General features: G+C 48.4%; 1 protein-coding gene across 2 annotated transcripts in view; it reads right to left on the reverse strand.

The window, feature by feature from the left end:
* Positions 1 to 9,598: 9,598 nt before the first annotated feature.
* The window catches only part of SUOX (sulfite oxidase), a 48,451-nt gene continuing 40,177 nt past the window's right edge, over positions 9,599 to 17,872 (reverse strand). For both annotated transcript variants that reach the window (XM_033937030.1, XM_033937031.1), the window contains exon 4: positions 9,599 to 13,708. In XM_033937030.1, coding sequence (XP_033792921.1) covers positions 12,215 to 13,708 — 1,494 coding nt within the window. In that variant the 3' untranslated portion in view covers positions 9,599 to 12,214. The remainder of the gene's footprint in view (positions 13,709 to 17,872) is intronic.

The following is a 17,872-nucleotide window of genomic DNA, read 5'->3' on the forward strand; positions in this document are numbered from 1 at the left end:
CTCTTGAATAGGAATCAAATAAACACAAAGAAAGTATTTTATAATTACTTTATTATGAAATATTAAGTAAACAGAATAGTGAAAAATTATAAAATACTTTATTCAGTGCGAAACCTGGGCCTGTTTGGCTGAACACAAAGCTGATATTCTGGCTGGAATCGAAGAAAGACACACACGTAGCTCTTCGTCAACAGCCGTTCCCTTCACCGCCCCATCACCGTCACCGCCATCCCTTTCACCGCCCCGTCACCGCCACTGCCACCCATTCACCGCCCTGTCACCGTCCCCGCTGCATCCATATAAGCCTTAGTACTGTAATATTTAGCTTATTCCTTTCTTATAAATCAAAATTCCTGCTGCTGAACTAGAGAAAGATGTTCAGCTGGCAGGGCTTTGTTTATAAATTTTTATCAACACAACTAATATACTATTTTATCCTAAAGCAAAAAATAAATAAATAAATATAATTTTTTTTTCTACCTTTGTTGTCTGGTTTCTGCTTTCCACATCTTCTCATTCAATTCCTTCCATCCACTGTGTGTCTTCTTTCTACGTCTTCCATTTGCTGTTACTGTGCCTCTCCCTTCACCCCCCCCCCAATTGGTCTAGCACCCTTCTTCCCTCCGCTCCCCCATAGTCTGGCATCTGTCTTCTTCCCACTCTGTCTTCCACATTTCCCTTCGGGGTCTGTTCCTCTCCACCCTCCTTCAATGTCTGTCCTATTCCTTTCCACCACCACCCTTCCCTCCCTCCTTTACCATCTGTTCCTTTCTACTACCCTTCAGCTCCTCTCACGTGGCTTATCTATCTACCTTCCTCCCTCTTATTTTCATGGCACGTTACAATGTAATTTGTGCAAGCCACTGGAGCCTGCGAGCTCGGTCCCTGTCCCATCCCCACAAACCATCTCGCTTCTGTGCTCCTATTTTCTCCATTTCTAATATCTCCCCTATGTATCTGTCATTGCCCCCCCCCCCCCTGTGTCCATATACCATCCCCATGGCATGTCCCCTTTATGTCTCTGTCCCTATGCCCCATGCACATAATTTCCCCTCTTTCTGTTACCTTCCTGTGTCCAGATTTCCCCTATCTTCCTCTTCCATACCAGTGTGTCTCTTCTTTTCAACCCCATCTAGCTTTTTTCCCTCTTTCTTCCCCCCCCTGCTTCTAGCATCTGGCTCACCTGCCTGTCCTTCCCTTTGTTTCCTGCTGTGGGTTTTTCTTTCCGTCTTCATCCCCTTGGCCCAGAATCCTTTTCCCTTTCACTCCCTCCTTCCAATTTGAGCCGGGAACACGAGCGATCGCACGGTCCCCGCAGCCACCACTCGCTTGCCCAATCGATCCTACTGTTTAGCCAGCTCTCTCCCTTCGCCTCACCTTAGTTTGTAGGTTTTGTTTTTCGGCGACATGCACGCGCGGCTGCTCAGTGTTCAATCTTCTGCTCTGCTGCAACTTCCTGTTTCCGGTTGCGTCAGAGCAGAAGATTGAAACTGAACAGCAGCGGGGACCGGGGGAGTCTCATGGGAGCGTGTGCGGGACCCGGCCTGAGGCCTAATCAGTGTCTGCACCGTACGGCACACCAGGCAACATCAGCGGTTGAAAAACACTGGTCTAGTGGTTAGAGCAGCTGCCTCAGCACCCTGAGGTTGTGAGTTCAATTCCCACTGCAGCTCTTTGTGACTCAGGAAAAGTCACTTAACACTTAATTGCTCCAGGTACACTGTTTAAAATATAAAAACCACTTTGATTCTGTAAACCACACAGTAAAATTGGTATATAAGTCCCATCTCCTCTACCCTCTGGCTGGCTTTCTGTCCTGGGCACAGAAAGCTGTCATTAGGGAGGAAGAGGCATGCTGGAAACTAAAAGGTCAATTCCATATCTAGGCACTGTATTATCGCAGCCCTTGCCACATGAAAATATTTAGAACAGTAGCACTTATATGTGAATTTATTTATTTGAGGTTTATTAACCACCTTTTCATGAAAAGATTCACCCAAAGTGGTTTACAATACATTGAATAGTCATCAGGTACAGCACAGTTACTTACCGTAACAGGTGTTATCCAGGGACAGCAGGCATATATTCTCACATGTGGGTGACGTCATCTACGGAGCCCCGATGCGGAAGCATTTTCAAGCAAACTTGATTGAAGATTTAAGTTTGCTCTGCTGCTCCACGCATGCGTGCTTTCCTGCTCCACTAGGGGGTGCATCCCCTCGTGGTCTCCAGTTCACTTAACTAGCCAAGAAGCCAACCTCGGGGAGGTGGGCGGGTTGTGAGAATATATGCCTGCTGTCCCTGGATAACACCTGTTACGTTAAGTAACTGTGCTTTATCCCAGGACAAGCAGGCATGATATTCTCACATGTGGGTGACCTCCAAGCTTACTGAAGAGGGATGGAGGGAAGTTGGCAATTTAAGCAAATAGATTTCGCAATACCGATTGGCCGAACCGGCCATCGCTTCTGGACAGGGAGTCCAGGCAGTAGTGGGAGGTGAAGGTATGAACCGAAGACCACGTGGCAGCCTTGCAGATTTCCTCAATAGGTGTGGACCTGAGGAACGCTACGGAGGCTGCCATCGCTCGGACTTTGTGTCCCGTTACTCGACCATGCAGCGCGAGACCAGCCTGAGCGTAGCAAAAGGAGATGCAATCGGCCAACCAGTTGGACAAGGTGCGTTTGGAAACTGGGTGGCCTAACCGGTTTGGGTCGAAGGACAGAAACAGTTGTGGGACTTTCCGGTGTGGCTGAGTGCGTTGGAGGTAAAAGGCCAACGCTCTTTTGCAGTCAAGAGTGTGGAGCGCCACTTCTCCGGGGTGAGAGTGGGGCTTTGGAAAAAACACGGGTAAGACTATGGACTGGTTGAGATGGAAATCAGACACTACTTTAGGTAGGAACTTTGGATGGGTGCGGAGTACCACCTTGTCGTGATGGAATACCGTGAAGGGTGGATCTGCTACCAGAGCTTGTAGCTCACTAACCCGCCGTGCGGACGTGAGCGCGAGTAAGAGAATTACCTTCCAAGTGAGGAATTTTGGATGGCATTTGTCTAGTGGCTCAAATGGAGGTTTCATTAGTTGAGCCAGAACCACGTTAAGGTCCCAAACCACCGGGGGAGGTTTGAGAGGGGGGTGGACGTTCAGCAGACCCTTCATGAAGCGAGTGACTAAGGGATGGAGCGAGAGGGCTTTCCCTTCCAGGGGCTGATGAAAGGCCGCAATCGCACTGAGGTGTACTCGAATGGAGTTGGTCTTTAGGCCGGAATGAGATAGTTGAAGTAGATAGTCAAGGACCAGGGGGACGGGGACCGACATCGGGTCCTGGCCGTGGGAGGAGCACCAGGTTGAGAATCTGGTCCACTTTTGGGAGTAGCAGGTTCTCGTCGAGGTTTTTCTAGAGGCCTCCAATATCTCCTTGACTGATTGAGACACGGGGAGAGCAGTCAGGGGGAGAGAAACCAAGCATTCAGATGAAGAGATTGAAGATTGGGATGTAACAGTGAACCCTGACCCTGTGACAGTAGAGAGGGAAACAGAGGCAGAGGCAGTGGATCTCTGACACTGAGTTGAAGTAGAAGGGAAAACCACGGCTGGCGTGGCCAGCGAGGGGCAATCAGGATCAGGGTGGCTTGTACTGTTTTCAGGTGGACAAGCGTCCGCAGTATCAGAGGAAACGGCGGGAACGCGTACAGGAACCTTCCCTCCCAGTCGAGGAGGAAGGCGTCGGCCTCGAGCCGGTCCGGGGAGTATATCCGGGAGCAGAAGAGAGGCAGCTTGTGGTTGTGAGGGGACGCGAACAGGTCTATTTGAGGTGTCCCCCACCGTTCGAACACTCCTCGTAGGGTCTGAGAGTGTAGTGACCACTCGTGTGGCTGGAGGAGGCGGCTGAGTCTGTCCGCCAGGCAGTTTTGTTCTCCTTGTATGTACACTGCTCGAAGGAAGGTGTTGTTGGAGGTTGCCCATTTCCAGAGGCGCAGGGCTTCCCGACAAAGGGACCAAGATCCTGTCCCCCCTTGTTTGTTTACGTAGTACATCGCTACCTGGTTGTCGGTTCGGATGAGAACCACTCGGTCGTGGAGCAGATGTTGGAAGGCTACAGCTGCGAGATAGATGGCCCGAAGTTCTAGCACGTTGATGTGGCAGCGACGGTCTTGTGCTGACCACATTCCTTGGGTGCGTAGGCCGTCCAGATGGGCTCCCCAAGCGTACTCCGACGAGTCCGTGGTGAGTACCTTGCTGTGGGGTGGGGTGAGGAAGAGCAAACCTTTGGAAAGATTTGAAGAGTCGGCCCACCAGCGGAGCGATCATTGCAATGAAGGAGTCACTATCACGGGGCGATCGATCGGGTCCCGGTCTTGACGCCATTGAGACGCCAGGGTCCATTGAGGGATTCTCAGATGGAGGCGGGCGAAGGGTGTGACATGGACGGTGGAGGCCATGTGGCCCAGGAGGGTCATCATCTGTCGAGCTGATACCGAGGTCAGCAGGGAGATCCTTCGGCTCAGACTTACTAACGCCTCCAGGCGCGGAGGGGGGAGGAAGGAACGGAGGCGAACCGTGTCCAGCGTGGCCCCGATGAACTGTAGGGACTGCGAGGGGCGTAGTTGAGATTTTGGGAAGTTTATTTCGAACCCCAGACTTTGTAGGTAGGTAATAGTCTGTTGGGTCGCTGAGATAACTCCTTCTCTGGACGGGGCTTTGATTAGCCAGTCGTCCAGGTAGGGGAATACCTGGAGGCCCTGGGAACGTAAGGTTGCTGCTACCACCACGAGGCATTTGGTGAAGACCCGAGGTGATGATGCTAGTCCGAAGGGGAGGACTCGGTATTGTAGGTGCCAGTCCCCTACCTGGAAACGCAAGAACTTGCGGTGAGCGGGATGTACTGGGACATGTGTGTACGCCTCCTTGAGATCGAGGGAGCAGAGCCAGTCGCCCTCGTCGATCAGGGGGTAAAGTGTCGGTAGTGAGAGCATCCAAAATTTTTCCCGTACCAGGAATTTGTTGAGGCGTCTCAAGTCTAGTATTGGGCGTAGGTCTCCCGTTTTTTTCGGTACCAGGAAGTAACGGGAGTAGAAGCCTTTCCCCCGTTGGTCGGGGGGAACCTTCTCCACTGCTCTCAGGCGAAGCAGGTCTCGAGCTTCGGAGAGGAGTAGGGATAGCTGAGTCCGGTTGGGAGGGCAATTCCTTGGGGGGTTGTCCGGGGTAGTGGCCCGAAAGTTGAGAGAGTACCCTGATGAGATCACGCCAAGGACCCATGCGTCCGACGTGACTTGTTCCCAGCGAGGGTAAAAGGCTTTGAGTCGTCCCCCGATGGGAAGGAGGCCTGGGACTATGGCGGAGGGGGCCCGCCCCCTTCCGCGTGTCCCGTCAAAAGGACGGGGATGGTTTGGTGGTCGCAGGCGGTTGGGACTTGGGCATGGCCCTGTGGTGGGCTTGCGGACGCCTGGGTGGGGGCCGCGAGAAGACAGGGGTGGACTTTTGTGGGTAGCGGCGCGGAGGGGCCCTATACGGCCTGGACGCTGGCGGTTTGGGCTTTTGCCGGATAAGGGAGGCAAACGAGCGTTCATGTTCGGAGAGGCGTTTTGTAGCCGCCTCGATAGTGTCATCGAACAATTCCTTTCCCACGCAGGGGAGGTTAGCCAACCGGTCCTGTAAGTTGGGGTCCATGTCGACCAGGCGCAGCCAAGCTAGTCGGCGCATGGCGATAGCGAAGGCTGCTTCTCTGGAGGAGAGTTCGAAGCCATCGTAGGCCGCGTGGAATAGATGAAGGCGCAGGTTGGAGAGGGACTCTAAAAGCAGGCCGAACGTTCCTTGCCGGGAGGCCGGTAGGTCAGTCTCAAAGGCTCTCAATAGTCCAATGAGGTGTTTGAGGTAGGATGTGAAGGTGAAAGTGTAGCTTTGCACCCTAGAGGCCATCATTGTGTTTTGATATAGTCTCCTGCCGAACTTGTCCAGGGTTCGGCCTTCTCGGCCTGGGGGGACCGCTGCTGAGACCCGGGACGGGTGAGCCTTTTTCAAGGAGGATTCTACTAGCAGCGATTGGTGGGAGAGCTGTGGTTGCTCGAATCCCGGGTAAGGTACTGTGCGGTACTTGGCCTCCATTTTGGAGGGTACAGCCGTGACCATGTAGGGGGTCTCCAGGTTCCTAAAAAAGGCCTGTTGGAGTACTGGGTTAGGTGGTAAGCGAAGGGACTCTCTGGGCAGTGATGGCATATCCAGTTCCGCCAGGTACTCCTTAGAGTATCTGGAGTCGGACTGGAGGTCTAAGTCCAATGCGTGGCCCATGTCTTGGACAAAGCGAGTGAAGGATGGGCGAGATGTCCCCGGGGCCCCGTGCAGGGTCGGGGAACGAGACCTTCGTCGGGTGGAGAAGGATGGGGAGGCTTCCCTCGAGTATCGAGGTTCATGCTCTGATCCATGCTCCGAGACTGGGGAAGCACTGCGAGAGTGTTCCGGGGTTGTCGATCTTCGGCGTCTCGAGGAGCCCCTCGGAGACGATGCCGGGGTTAGGGGTACCGATCGATGTCGGATTGGTGACCTCGATCCGGGCTCCCTCGGAGAATATGTCCGAGGTGGAGTTCGGAGGATGTGCGGGTTGGAGAGTGATAACTCAGCCACCCTTAGTGGTCCCGTACGAGGTGTGGGAGAACGACCTCGTAGAGTTGGTGAACCTTGGAGGTACGGCGGTTCGAGGTTTCTGTCGTTTTAGCCCGACGTTTTGCCCCTCGGCGGTCTGCGGAGGGGGAACGTCTCGGGCGCCTCGGCGAGGAGTCCGAGGAGGATGGGATGCGGCGAGGATTGCGCACCTTTCCTCGAGGTTGTTCGGTGCGGGGCTCAGGTTGGTCTGGCACATTCGAGGTCGAGGCCGATTGAAACTGGGCCATTGCAGCGGACAGCTCCGACGTGATCATCGCTCGGAGTAGGTCCTGGAAGACGGGCACGGACAGCATCGAAGGCATGTCCACTGCCTCGGTGCACTCCACCGGGGGCGACCTCGTATCAGAGTATTCCCGTGTGGTGGAGGCACGGCCCGAAGGCTTGGAGGGCTTAGTCGGGGCTGTAAGCATGGGGCTTCCGCCATGCGTCGACGTTGTCCCCGAGGCTGGCTTCTTCGCTGTTACAGAACCTGAAGAGGGAAGAGGGGACTTACCCGGGGCCGAGGCTTTCTGTTGTCCCGAGGACTTCGGGGTCGAGTCTCGAGGCGATGCCGAGGTATCCGGGGCCGAGGTCAAGGCCGGGGACGAGGCCGGGGCCGACCTCGAGGCCGAGGTGGAGGGTTGGTCCGGGGTGAAGAGGTCCGCCATGCGGGCTTTTCTTCGGCGGAGGGCCCGGTTCTGGAAATTAGCGCACTGGGGGCAGGAGTCGGTTGGATGAGCCGCCCCCAGACAGAGGATGCACCGGCGATGCGGATCTGTGAGAGAAAGAAGCCGCTCGCACCGGGTGCACTTTTTAAAGCCGGTCAAAGGCCGGGACATTAAATCGAAAGTAGCCGCGGCTCGATTAGCCACGCGGCCACGGGGACCCGGAAGCCTCCGGGTCGTCGAAAACGAAGCAGGAATCAAGTAAAAAGATAAAGAATTCGCGCACAGCGACTTAATCGTGAAAAAACAAGAAAAAATCGCGGTGCTAGAAGGCAGTTGGGGCAGAGCCTGAAAAACACGGCTTCTAGGCTCGCGGAAAATTTTGAACTGGAGACCACGAGGGGATGCACCCCCTAGTGGAGCAGGAAGGCACGCATGCGTGGAGCAGCAGAGCAAACTTAAATCTTCAATCAAGTTTGCTTGAAAATGCTTCCGCATCGGGGCTCCGTAGATGACGTCACCCACATGTGAGAATATCATGCCTGCTTGTCCTGGGATAATCTTAAGTATTTTCACTATCTGTCCTGGCAGACGCATAATCTAACTGCGGTATCTGGGGCAATGGAGGGATTAAGGGACTTGCCCAGAGTCACAAGGAGTGTGCTGGGATCAAACTCGCACCATCAGGGTGCTGAGGCAGCAGCTCTAACCACTTAGATAAATAGATTCATGAAAATGCCAGCAGGATATCTATGCGCTATTCTTCAAAGACCTGCTCAACTTACAAGGTGCATATTTGCAAAGGGAGGCCCAGTTCTAGAACTGCCACCTAAATGTGTGAAGTATATTAACTCCCAAAACTGGGTAAAGCAATGAGCTTGAAATTAAAATAGTGGCATCCTTTCAATGTGAAGTCAATCTTACAGCATGAGCCCAAAGACCCCCATACTGTGAGACTGAATCCAATAGTGGGAGAGAGGCCTGAAAGCAGGGCTGTGGCATCAAAGTCGGAAGCAAGTTTTGGGTTACTGGAGTCGGAGTCGGAGAAAATCTGCCGACTCCAACTCTGACTCCTAACACAGTTAAAAATTGTAAGTCATGCAAATATTATAATGTTTAAATTTCTTATTTCACAGATAATTTGATTAACCCATTTTTTTCAGGATATGTTTTATTTTTAGAATATATTTTGATATCAAGTTCTTTGATGATTACAAAATTTATATATTTTATAATATTTATATTAGTGAAAGTGTCATCTAGAGAATGACATGGGGACAAAGTTTGTCCCACTAAACACAACACCTAGGGACCAGGGTCAGTTTAACTCAAATATTCAACTCAAATCAGAACCCTATGTGGAAATAGATACACCCTCTGCAACACCCATTCATCATCCACACAACATGACATAGAACAGCAGGAAAAAAAAAAAAAGAAAAAAAAGAAGTGGAGAAAAAGCCTCAGTTCTGCTTCATCTGGCAAAAAACTCCACTTCTTCAAAAAACAACACTCCTGCATATAAACAAAAAAATATAGGAAAAAAGCACTGTAATAGCCTGCAGAGTGATATCAAACAGCACGCCGGGACACACCGCCCCAAATGGTGATATTGTGGACAAATGAGGACTGCAGCACTATGGTCCAGGCGAGGCAGATACAAAAAGGAAAAACCACATAGCTGCTAATGGCATCCAGGCATTTCTCAGTCCAAAACTTCTCCTCCTGGGCCTAGCAGCCCCCATGACCTTTGACTGATCCCATCTGCACAAGCCTCGAATAGTTATGATCTTATATTGAAATCATTTTATTAAAGTATAAAAAAACAATATTCTGTACAACTATCATTTTAAAAATCACAAATACAAAACAAGGATCAACAAAACCCCTGTCTCCCCCTCACAAATATTCCCTCTAATCGAGACAACTGAACAAGCCAAATTACTACAAAATGCTGCATAGAAAAAAATCATGCTAACAGAATGCCTCAGTCATACAAATGCCAAATCCATAATAGCTGACCAAAAATGGTAAACATAAACCAAAATCCTAAAAATCCACACCTTGCATGTAGTACAACACCTATATAGATAGGTGTAGTCAAATAAAGGAGTTGGAGTCGAACATTTTATATATCGACTCCACAGCCCTGCCTGAAAGTGCAACAGTCCCCTGAGCAGGCTATGGGGGAAGAGGGAGGGAGAAATGTATTCATACAGAGATAGACAACATGCAGAAAGCACACACTCTACATGGGTTGCACACATAAGCACACACACTTATTACACAATAGCAGATTCTGTGCTGATAGCCACTGAATTTATTAAACTAAATTGTATCCAGAACACTCCCAAAATCTCATTTTTTAAAATAACTTTTATATAAAAGGCACTCGAATCTTTCCAGGGAAAGAGTCTTACTGGTTTGAAAGAGGTAATGCAGTTGCTCATCACATTTTCACTGGCTAAGTTGGCCCAGCTAGGACAAACTTTGGGAGTTACACCCCCTGTACAATGCCCCAATAAAGGGAGACATAAAAAGTATTAGATTTCCTCCAAGGAAAAAGGTCTCTGCTGCAGGATGGCAATTGTCCTCTGTTTACTTGAGAAGACTAGAGATGAGGGGAAAGGTGAGGGGGGAGGGAAAAGTGTTTTATATAGTCAGAACAGAAATGTTTTTGCAAGAGTGACTATAGTCTCTCTCCCACCAATAAAAAGGACAAGGAAGAGATAGAAACTTGCAAGTACATAACAGTAAAAGACAGAGGGCACCCTGGGGATAGCTTTCTTTAGGTATAAGCCACACCTCCCAGCTCCTATGAGCTTAGCTTTTCCGTACCTAAAATCAGTGCAGCTCCTGCTCAGGACACCACACGCAATCAGTTTATCTTGCAGACAATGCCATGATGATGATGCAAATCATTTTCATTGGTTTTCTCAATTTAAATAATTGACGACCACTCAGTTTCCCTATTCAAAACTCCAAGTGTCATCATACCCAATTATATATGAAACACTGTTCCTCTCTAATAATATTGATATGCTCCCTCCCCTGTATAAATTTACTTGATATAACATTATAAATTGTAACTCAGAAATCTGATGACCAGCCTCACGCCTGCGATTAACTAGTGTGGCTTCTTCCCTTTACAATCTAATATCACTAAGATATTCAGCTACCCTGGTTTTTACCTTCTGTTTCATGTGGCCTATATACCATAATGAACGCGGACATTGGATAGCATCATGAGCAGGCCCCGCCGAGGACCTTAGCCATAAAGATGCTTTGTTAAAAAGTATGCAGATATGTGTTGTACAGGATACAGTTATACATAGGGAGGCCATTTTTGTGTATGATGTCACCTTTTTCAGTATTAACTCTCACCAAAGTAAGGCGTCTACAAGGATCAGATGTAATTCTCAACTTCTGATGACAAATTTTGTGAAATATGGATCTGTGTCGAGTTTGAGTTCCTTTTAAAATTGAAGGAATCAGGTTTGAGAGTTGGACTTGGAGAGCGATAGAAAATATTGAAAGAACAGCTACTTGAATTGGTTTTACCAATTTCAATTTGAATGGATATATCTGGCTAAACAAGAAAGTTGCTTTATTTCTCAGGAGAGTGAATGGAGAGTGATCTGCTTACGTCGGGATCAGAGATAATTACTTTACAATTCATGTGATGATAGATCAGGGGTAGGGAACTCCGGTCCTCGAGAGCCGTATTCCAGTCAGGTTTTCAGGATTTCCCCAATGAATATGCATGAGATCTATTTGAATGCACTGCTTTCAATGCATATTCATTGGGGAAATCCTGAAAACCCGACTGGAATACGGCTCTCGAGGACCGGAGTTCCCTACCCCTGCGATAGCCTAATTATATTGTTTAATGTTTTAAGAATATTATATGTCTGTTCCATTGAAAGGAATTATTTGATGTAACGAGAGCTTTTGAGGGTTGTTTAGACCAGTGGTTCCCAACCCTGTCCTGGAGGACCACCAGGCCAATCCGGTTTTCAGGCTAGCACTAATGAATATGCATGAGAGAGATTTGCATATAATGGACGTGACAGGCATGCAAATCTGCTCCATGCATATTCATTAGGGCTAGCCTGAAAACCCGATTGGCCTGGTGGCTCACCAGGACAGGGTTGGCAACCACTGGTTTAGACCACTGTATATTACTCAAGGGTCCCTTCGAGGAGGGGCCACTGGGGAAGAGGAACCTTGTAGCCTTCTAAAGGGATGATATTAAACTAGAAGATCAGATACAGAACACAACAAATTACAATCCACTTTTCTGCACCAGCTTTGCTAAGGTGTAATTATCACTAAAAGTGATTAAGGCATGGTCAAGGCTATCTTTAGAAGGTAAGGAAGAGAGTCGAGCGACATCCACCCCACATGATCAACAATACCAAAAGCAAAATCTTTTTTGTTGGCAGATACTGGTTCCATCACAGCCTCCCAAGGCTCTTAGTAGAAGTTGGCTCCTAATTAGGGGTGAAATCCATTAAAAAGGGTCTCCCTCGTTTCTGCTCTCTGGAAATAACTCTGTGCATGGAGGCCATGACCATTAGCCTCCCTAGACAGACAACACATGTGATGAACATGAAGCTATACTTTTCCTTGACATCTACTACCTCTTACTCAACTGAGTTCAGCTAGAGAGGGGATTGAAAGAGGGAGCAGGGTTGCTATCCCTGAATCAACCTGGTAACAAGATTAAGATCTACCCCAAGAAAGCCCTTCACCAAGCCCAAACAGAAGCCACATGTACTGCTGTGGTCACACACAGTCTTCTCATCTGTGACACCTTCCTTATCAGCCTGGGCAAGTGGGCGGGTACAGGTCAATCTATCAAAGGAGCATTCTGAATTCTTTGTGCTGGCTAGTTTTGCTTGGGCCTTTAGTTTCTTGTCACACTGACATGAACACGGTGCCATGCATTACTTAGCACACCACGCAAGTTCCAGATTGGTGCCACTGTGTCAGGCTGGACATTGTAGCTGCTGTCTACAGCTTTACACAGGATCTCCAGCTCTGTCCTTCCCGCAGGCAAGGGGACTGTTAGTGTCCAGAGTTTCCAAGCCCAGGCCTGACCTGGTGCCTGCTTCTCTCCTGTCAGCTTAGCTACATGCCACGTGCTGCCACCATCTAGTGAGACATCCACACGTACCACCTCTCGGCCACCACCACTCCAGGCATAGCCCTTCACTGTGATCTTGTCATCTTCCTCTGCTACTAGAGTACCAGGCTGAGGATCAGTGATAGCAGACTGTACTGGAAGTTCCTGAATGGCTGGCGAGGCTGAGAAGTCCACAGTGTCCCAGTCCACAGAGGGCGAAAAGCCTTTATAGTCATTCTGCTGCCAGTGGCTTTGACTCTCCTCTATGCTCACCAGAATGCGACTAAGCCACTTCACATTCCTTGCCCCCACCACACCAGGTACAATCACACGAAGTGGAAAGCCATGATCCAGGGGCAGTTCCTCTCCATTCATCTCATATGCAAGTAGTACATCATGGCTTGAGCTCATGGCTTCATGATAAGGAATGGAAGCCCCATAGCCAGTTCCTGCCAGGTCTCGGTCCAGTCCTTCAAACTGCACATGCAAGGCCCCTATTTCCCCCTCGCTAAAGCCAGCAGCTACTAGGACATCACGCAGTCGTGCCCCAGCCCACTTAGCATTGCCAATAGCTGCAATACCCCAGTCCAGGCCTTTGACCGGTTTCACAGCATTCATTTCAGAGCGACGATTTCCAGCACACTGTAGTGTTACTGTCACCTCATGGCGTGGGAAACGTGTTTTCAGTTCCTCCAGGGATAAAAAAAGTGAAGCGTTCCCCATTCGACCCACCACTTCTAGTCGATAGGAAGCAGGATCTAGACGAGGCACTGGAAGATGGTTGCGTTTAAAGAAGAAGGCATTGGGAGTGATGTAAGCGTCCGTCAGTACTTCTGCTGGGGGTTCTGCATTGAAGGGTTTCATACTGTTTACCTTCAGAGCAGGATGGCGTGGAGGATCCTGGGCATAGGGGTCTGAAAGATCTGCAGGCCCTGATGCTTGTTCCTCAGGGCTCAGCTCCCCAATCTTGTAGGCACTTAGAATTTCTAGCACATGCTTCTGGTTGTGGATACCATACATGGCCCAGAATGGCTCCAAAGAGCCCCCTGCAGCTAACAGGATTCGATTCCCTCCAGGATGCATGTCTACAAACTCTGTGATGTTAAATACTTCCTTTCCTAAAGTGACCCAGATGCCATCTGCTAAGGTCCTGTGGCGCTGTACCTCCTTTAACGTGTAGACAGGGTAACTGCGGGATATAGAAGCCTTTGGATCACTTGATGACGAAAGAACCATGTGAGATCCAGAGCCTGATTCCTGATTGTCTTGTGCTAGCTGGAATGGAAGAATGAAAACACACACAAGAGAAAATGATTAGCAAGATGCAGAGATTGGGGGGGGGGGTCAAAGGGGCAAGGAAAGTCAAAAGCAGGTACATTTAACAGCTACAACAACTACGGGCTCAGGCAACAGCAAAACCATGAACATAAACAGAGAGGAAGCTCATCTCAGCTGCTACCTAAAATCCCTCTTTTTTTAAGAGGCTATAAAATCTGAAACATGTGCTTTCCCTGGTCCCAACCTTAGTAATTTTAATCATGTGCACTGGATTTCTGGAAAAGTCTTATGTTTTGATTAGATTGTAAGCTCTGTAAAGCAGAGACCATCTTTTATGTGCATAAAGCAAAGAGATACTCAGTTGAAGCAGGTATTCTCCAAGGACAGCATTTCCACATATGGGAGACATCATCCAAACAGAACCCAACGCAGACGTGCTCCCCAGCTTCTAATTTCAGAAGCCATAACATACTGGAAGTGAAATTGTAGTTCTTCCCTTTTTTTCCCCCCCACTGTTTTCAGGTCATAAGTATGTTTGTTTAGCTGATGTGTCTAATAATTTAAAAGTGTTTGTCTCTTTGTACAACGCTTTGTACTTTTGGATAAGCGTTTAATCAAAATTTAAATAAACTATGACACTATGAACACGTAGAACCAAAACAATCTAATAATAATAATAACTTTATTTTTGTATACCGCCATACCCAGGGAGTTCTAGGCGGTTCACATCAATTAAACAAAACTTAATAAGAAATTACAATAAACTATCTTTACAAGTAAAGAAGGTATTGGAACAAAATTAACAAGAAATTACAATTGATCATGGTTACAGTTGCTAATACAACAGCTAATAGAATAGAACTTATAGGAGAGGAAGGCGGGTACATGGAAATGTGTCCTGCTGTCCTCCGAGAGCACCTGTTATAGGTGAGTAACTCTGCTGTCTTTGAAAACAAGCAGGACCATACTGTTTGCATATGAGATGAAAGCCACACATGGGAATCTTGCAACAGGCAAAGGCCAACAGCAAGAACTGAACATGAAACAATCTTTTCTAAAATTTTTTTTTTTTTAGCAGCCTAGAACAGAAACAAAACTGGGCAAGGTGGAGAGGCTTGGAGCAGGATTCTAGACCCCAAATAGATTCCATAGGATTGACTGAACAAACAGGCAGTCACATCAGGAAATCTTGCTCAAGGCAGCAGTGAGATGTGAATGTGTGGACTAAAGACCATTCTACAGTTCTGCAGATCTCCTCAATACAATCTGATCTCAGACGGGCTACTGATGCAGTCATGGCTCTGACATTATGAGTTGTGACATGGCCCTCCAGAATCAACTCAACTTAGGCATTAGGGAAGGGAATGCAGTCTACTAGTTAATTGGATAAAGTTTATTCCCCAATAGCCACCCTCATCCAGTTTTTGTCAAAAGAAACAAAAGCTGGGTGGACTGTCTATGGGCTCTGTTGCAATCCAAGGTGTACAGTGTGCTTTCACCAGGATGGCATGAGGTTTGGAAAAGAATGTTGGCAAAACGATTGGCTTGGTTAAGGTAAAATTCCAACACTATCTTAAGATGCATGCAGAGAGCCATTCTTATAATGAAATTTAATGTAAGGTGGATCAGCTACTAGAGCCTGGAGCTCGCTGACCCTGTGGATTGAAGTGACTGCTGCCAAAAACAGGACCTTCTAGGTCAGGTACTTCAGATAGTAAAGTGACTGAAAAGGAGCTTTTACCAGCTAATGAAAACAATATTGAGATCCCATGACATTATGGGAGATCAGACTGGGGGCTTAAGCAAAGGAAACTTCTCATGAAGTGAAAAACTAAAAGCTCTTTGAAAGCTCAACCCATTTTGGAAAGTTGTGTGGACTTTTGAGTCCTCTGCTGCCTTGGACAGAAGCGAGAGCCCCTCTGCCTTCAAAATTAGTAGAGTCTCTTTTGTCCAATACCATCTCCTAGAAGAGGAGATCACAGCAGGAATGGGCCAAGAGAATGACTTGATGGTATCAGTTCTTTTCTTGAAAAGGTTGTGACCTCCTTCACCTTGCACCCCAAAAAATTGGCACCTTCCACCAGCTTCTCCTGAACCAATGATTCAAGGTCTGAGGCACATATCCAGGCAACTTTATGCATTCCAATCTCCATGGTGGAGGCCCAGGATACCACATCAAAAGCACCATAGACTGCCCATGCCATATAGTTTCAACACTTCTGCTGCTTGACCAGATGGCAGAGTATCTGTAAACTCGAGCACACTGTTCACCAAGGACCAATTGCATGCTCATAAAAAGCTGATAAAAATGTATGTGGGAAACTAGCATAGCATTCTGGGACACCTTTCTCCCCAAAGATTCCAGAATCTTCACATCCCTACACAGGGGCACCAAGGAATGAGTTTTAGAAATTATGGCTTTTGAGAACAGATTTGATGACCATAGAGTTGGTGTTCTTATTAAGAGACTATACAAAGGTGGTGGGGGCTCTCACTGTTTCATCTGCATGGTCTTAAGGATGTTGTGAATGGGCACTATCACTGTTTTCTTAGGAGGAGTTTTCAAGTCAAAGATGCTCAACATTTCTTCCCGGAGCCCATTCTAAACTTCCAACCTAAATGGACAAAACTGGCAACACAGCTTCTCAGGCGAGACTTTCTCCTCATGAGAAGGAGAGGGGTTCTAATGAGAGGTCCAAGGACCCCTCCTCTAAGAGGACCTTTGTCAGACTCTGAGTGGTTCGTATCAGACGGAATAATACTCCTCTTGGGATGTCCGAGTCTGGGCCTGTCTCAATCTATTCGACTCATGTCCATACACTGGGCAAAGTGCTGATGAACGAACTCTCTCCTGGACCCCAAGTGAGCTTCCTCCCCCATAGAACTGGAGAGGAGCACTGTCTTGGCTAAGGCAGACACCAAAACCCTTCTGGGCACTGGCGTTGAGACACAATCAACAGGCAAGACATAGATCTCCAGTATAGTCTGGAGTAGCACAAGGGTCAACACTGATGCCCTTGAAGGCCCAGCTGTTCCTGCAACCACTCATTGAGAGCAGGTATCAGGGCTGAATTGGAGACCTGGTCCCAGCCTGTTAAGAGACTGGGGCATCAATGCCGAATCCATGGAGGGGGAGTGGCCCTCATGGCACTAACATTTCACAGATACTGAGAATATCAATGCCTCAGAGCTCCTGAAAGGGGATCGATGCTAGTGCTTCTTGGCTTCCACCCGGTAACAGAGTCCCTCGGTGTCAACAAGAATGATACTGAATTTTTGCTGATCCTCAATATCAGGCCGAAGATTATTGGTCTCAATGGATGCTACTAATGCTAGACACTGAAGCAAGTGGAGACTAGAGAGTTGCACGGGGACAGAAATCCCACCCATCCCCGCCCGTCCCTGCCAGGATCCTCTCTGTCCCCACCCGTCCCCGTCAGGATCCTCTCCGTCCCCACCCATCCCCGGCAAGGAATTATCTCCATCCCCGCCCGTCCCCATAAAAAGCAGCAATTACTTCTGACAGGATCATCAATTCCAGTTTCTTTTGTGTTTGCGCTGCTGTTTTCCTTGTGGAATCTCTTTGGTGGAGCCCTTTTTGTTTTCTGTTCAGGTAATTAACTTATAAACCCCCTCTTTTACTAAGGCTGACTTGTCCATTATATTACATGGACGAACCCTGCTTCCAAAGCCTTCCATCCCCGTGGGAGTCCCGTTGGCCAGAGGGGGGTCCCCGTGGGAGTCCCGTGGGTTAGGGGGGGATTCCCGTGGGATTCCCACAATCTCCGTTCCCGTGCAGACCTCTAGTGGAGACATTCTTGATGCAGATGCATTCCCAGTGTTTGCTGCAGCTCTCAATGCCATAGGGACCAATGACAAAGTTGATGGGCTAGACTTTTTGGTGTCAAAAATCATTTTTGTACTGGTTCATGACTTGGTGGTCTTCCTTGTCATTCTGGAAAAGAGTTTACAAAAAAAGATCATCATGGTCGGGTCCCAGGTGCAGCAAGCACCAATTTTGAGAGTCATTAATAGATTTGGTCTTGCAATACTTGGAACACTTAAAAATCACCAAAACGTTTCTGGGACATGTCAGGAATGATTATTTCACTGATCCTTGCTTTTGTAATCTGCAATGATACTTGTGTAATAAAGTTTCTG

Source organism: Geotrypetes seraphini, chromosome 3 (genome assembly GCF_902459505.1).
Source record: "Geotrypetes seraphini chromosome 3, aGeoSer1.1, whole genome shotgun sequence".
Lineage (NCBI taxonomy): Eukaryota > Metazoa > Chordata > Amphibia > Gymnophiona > Dermophiidae > Geotrypetes > Geotrypetes seraphini.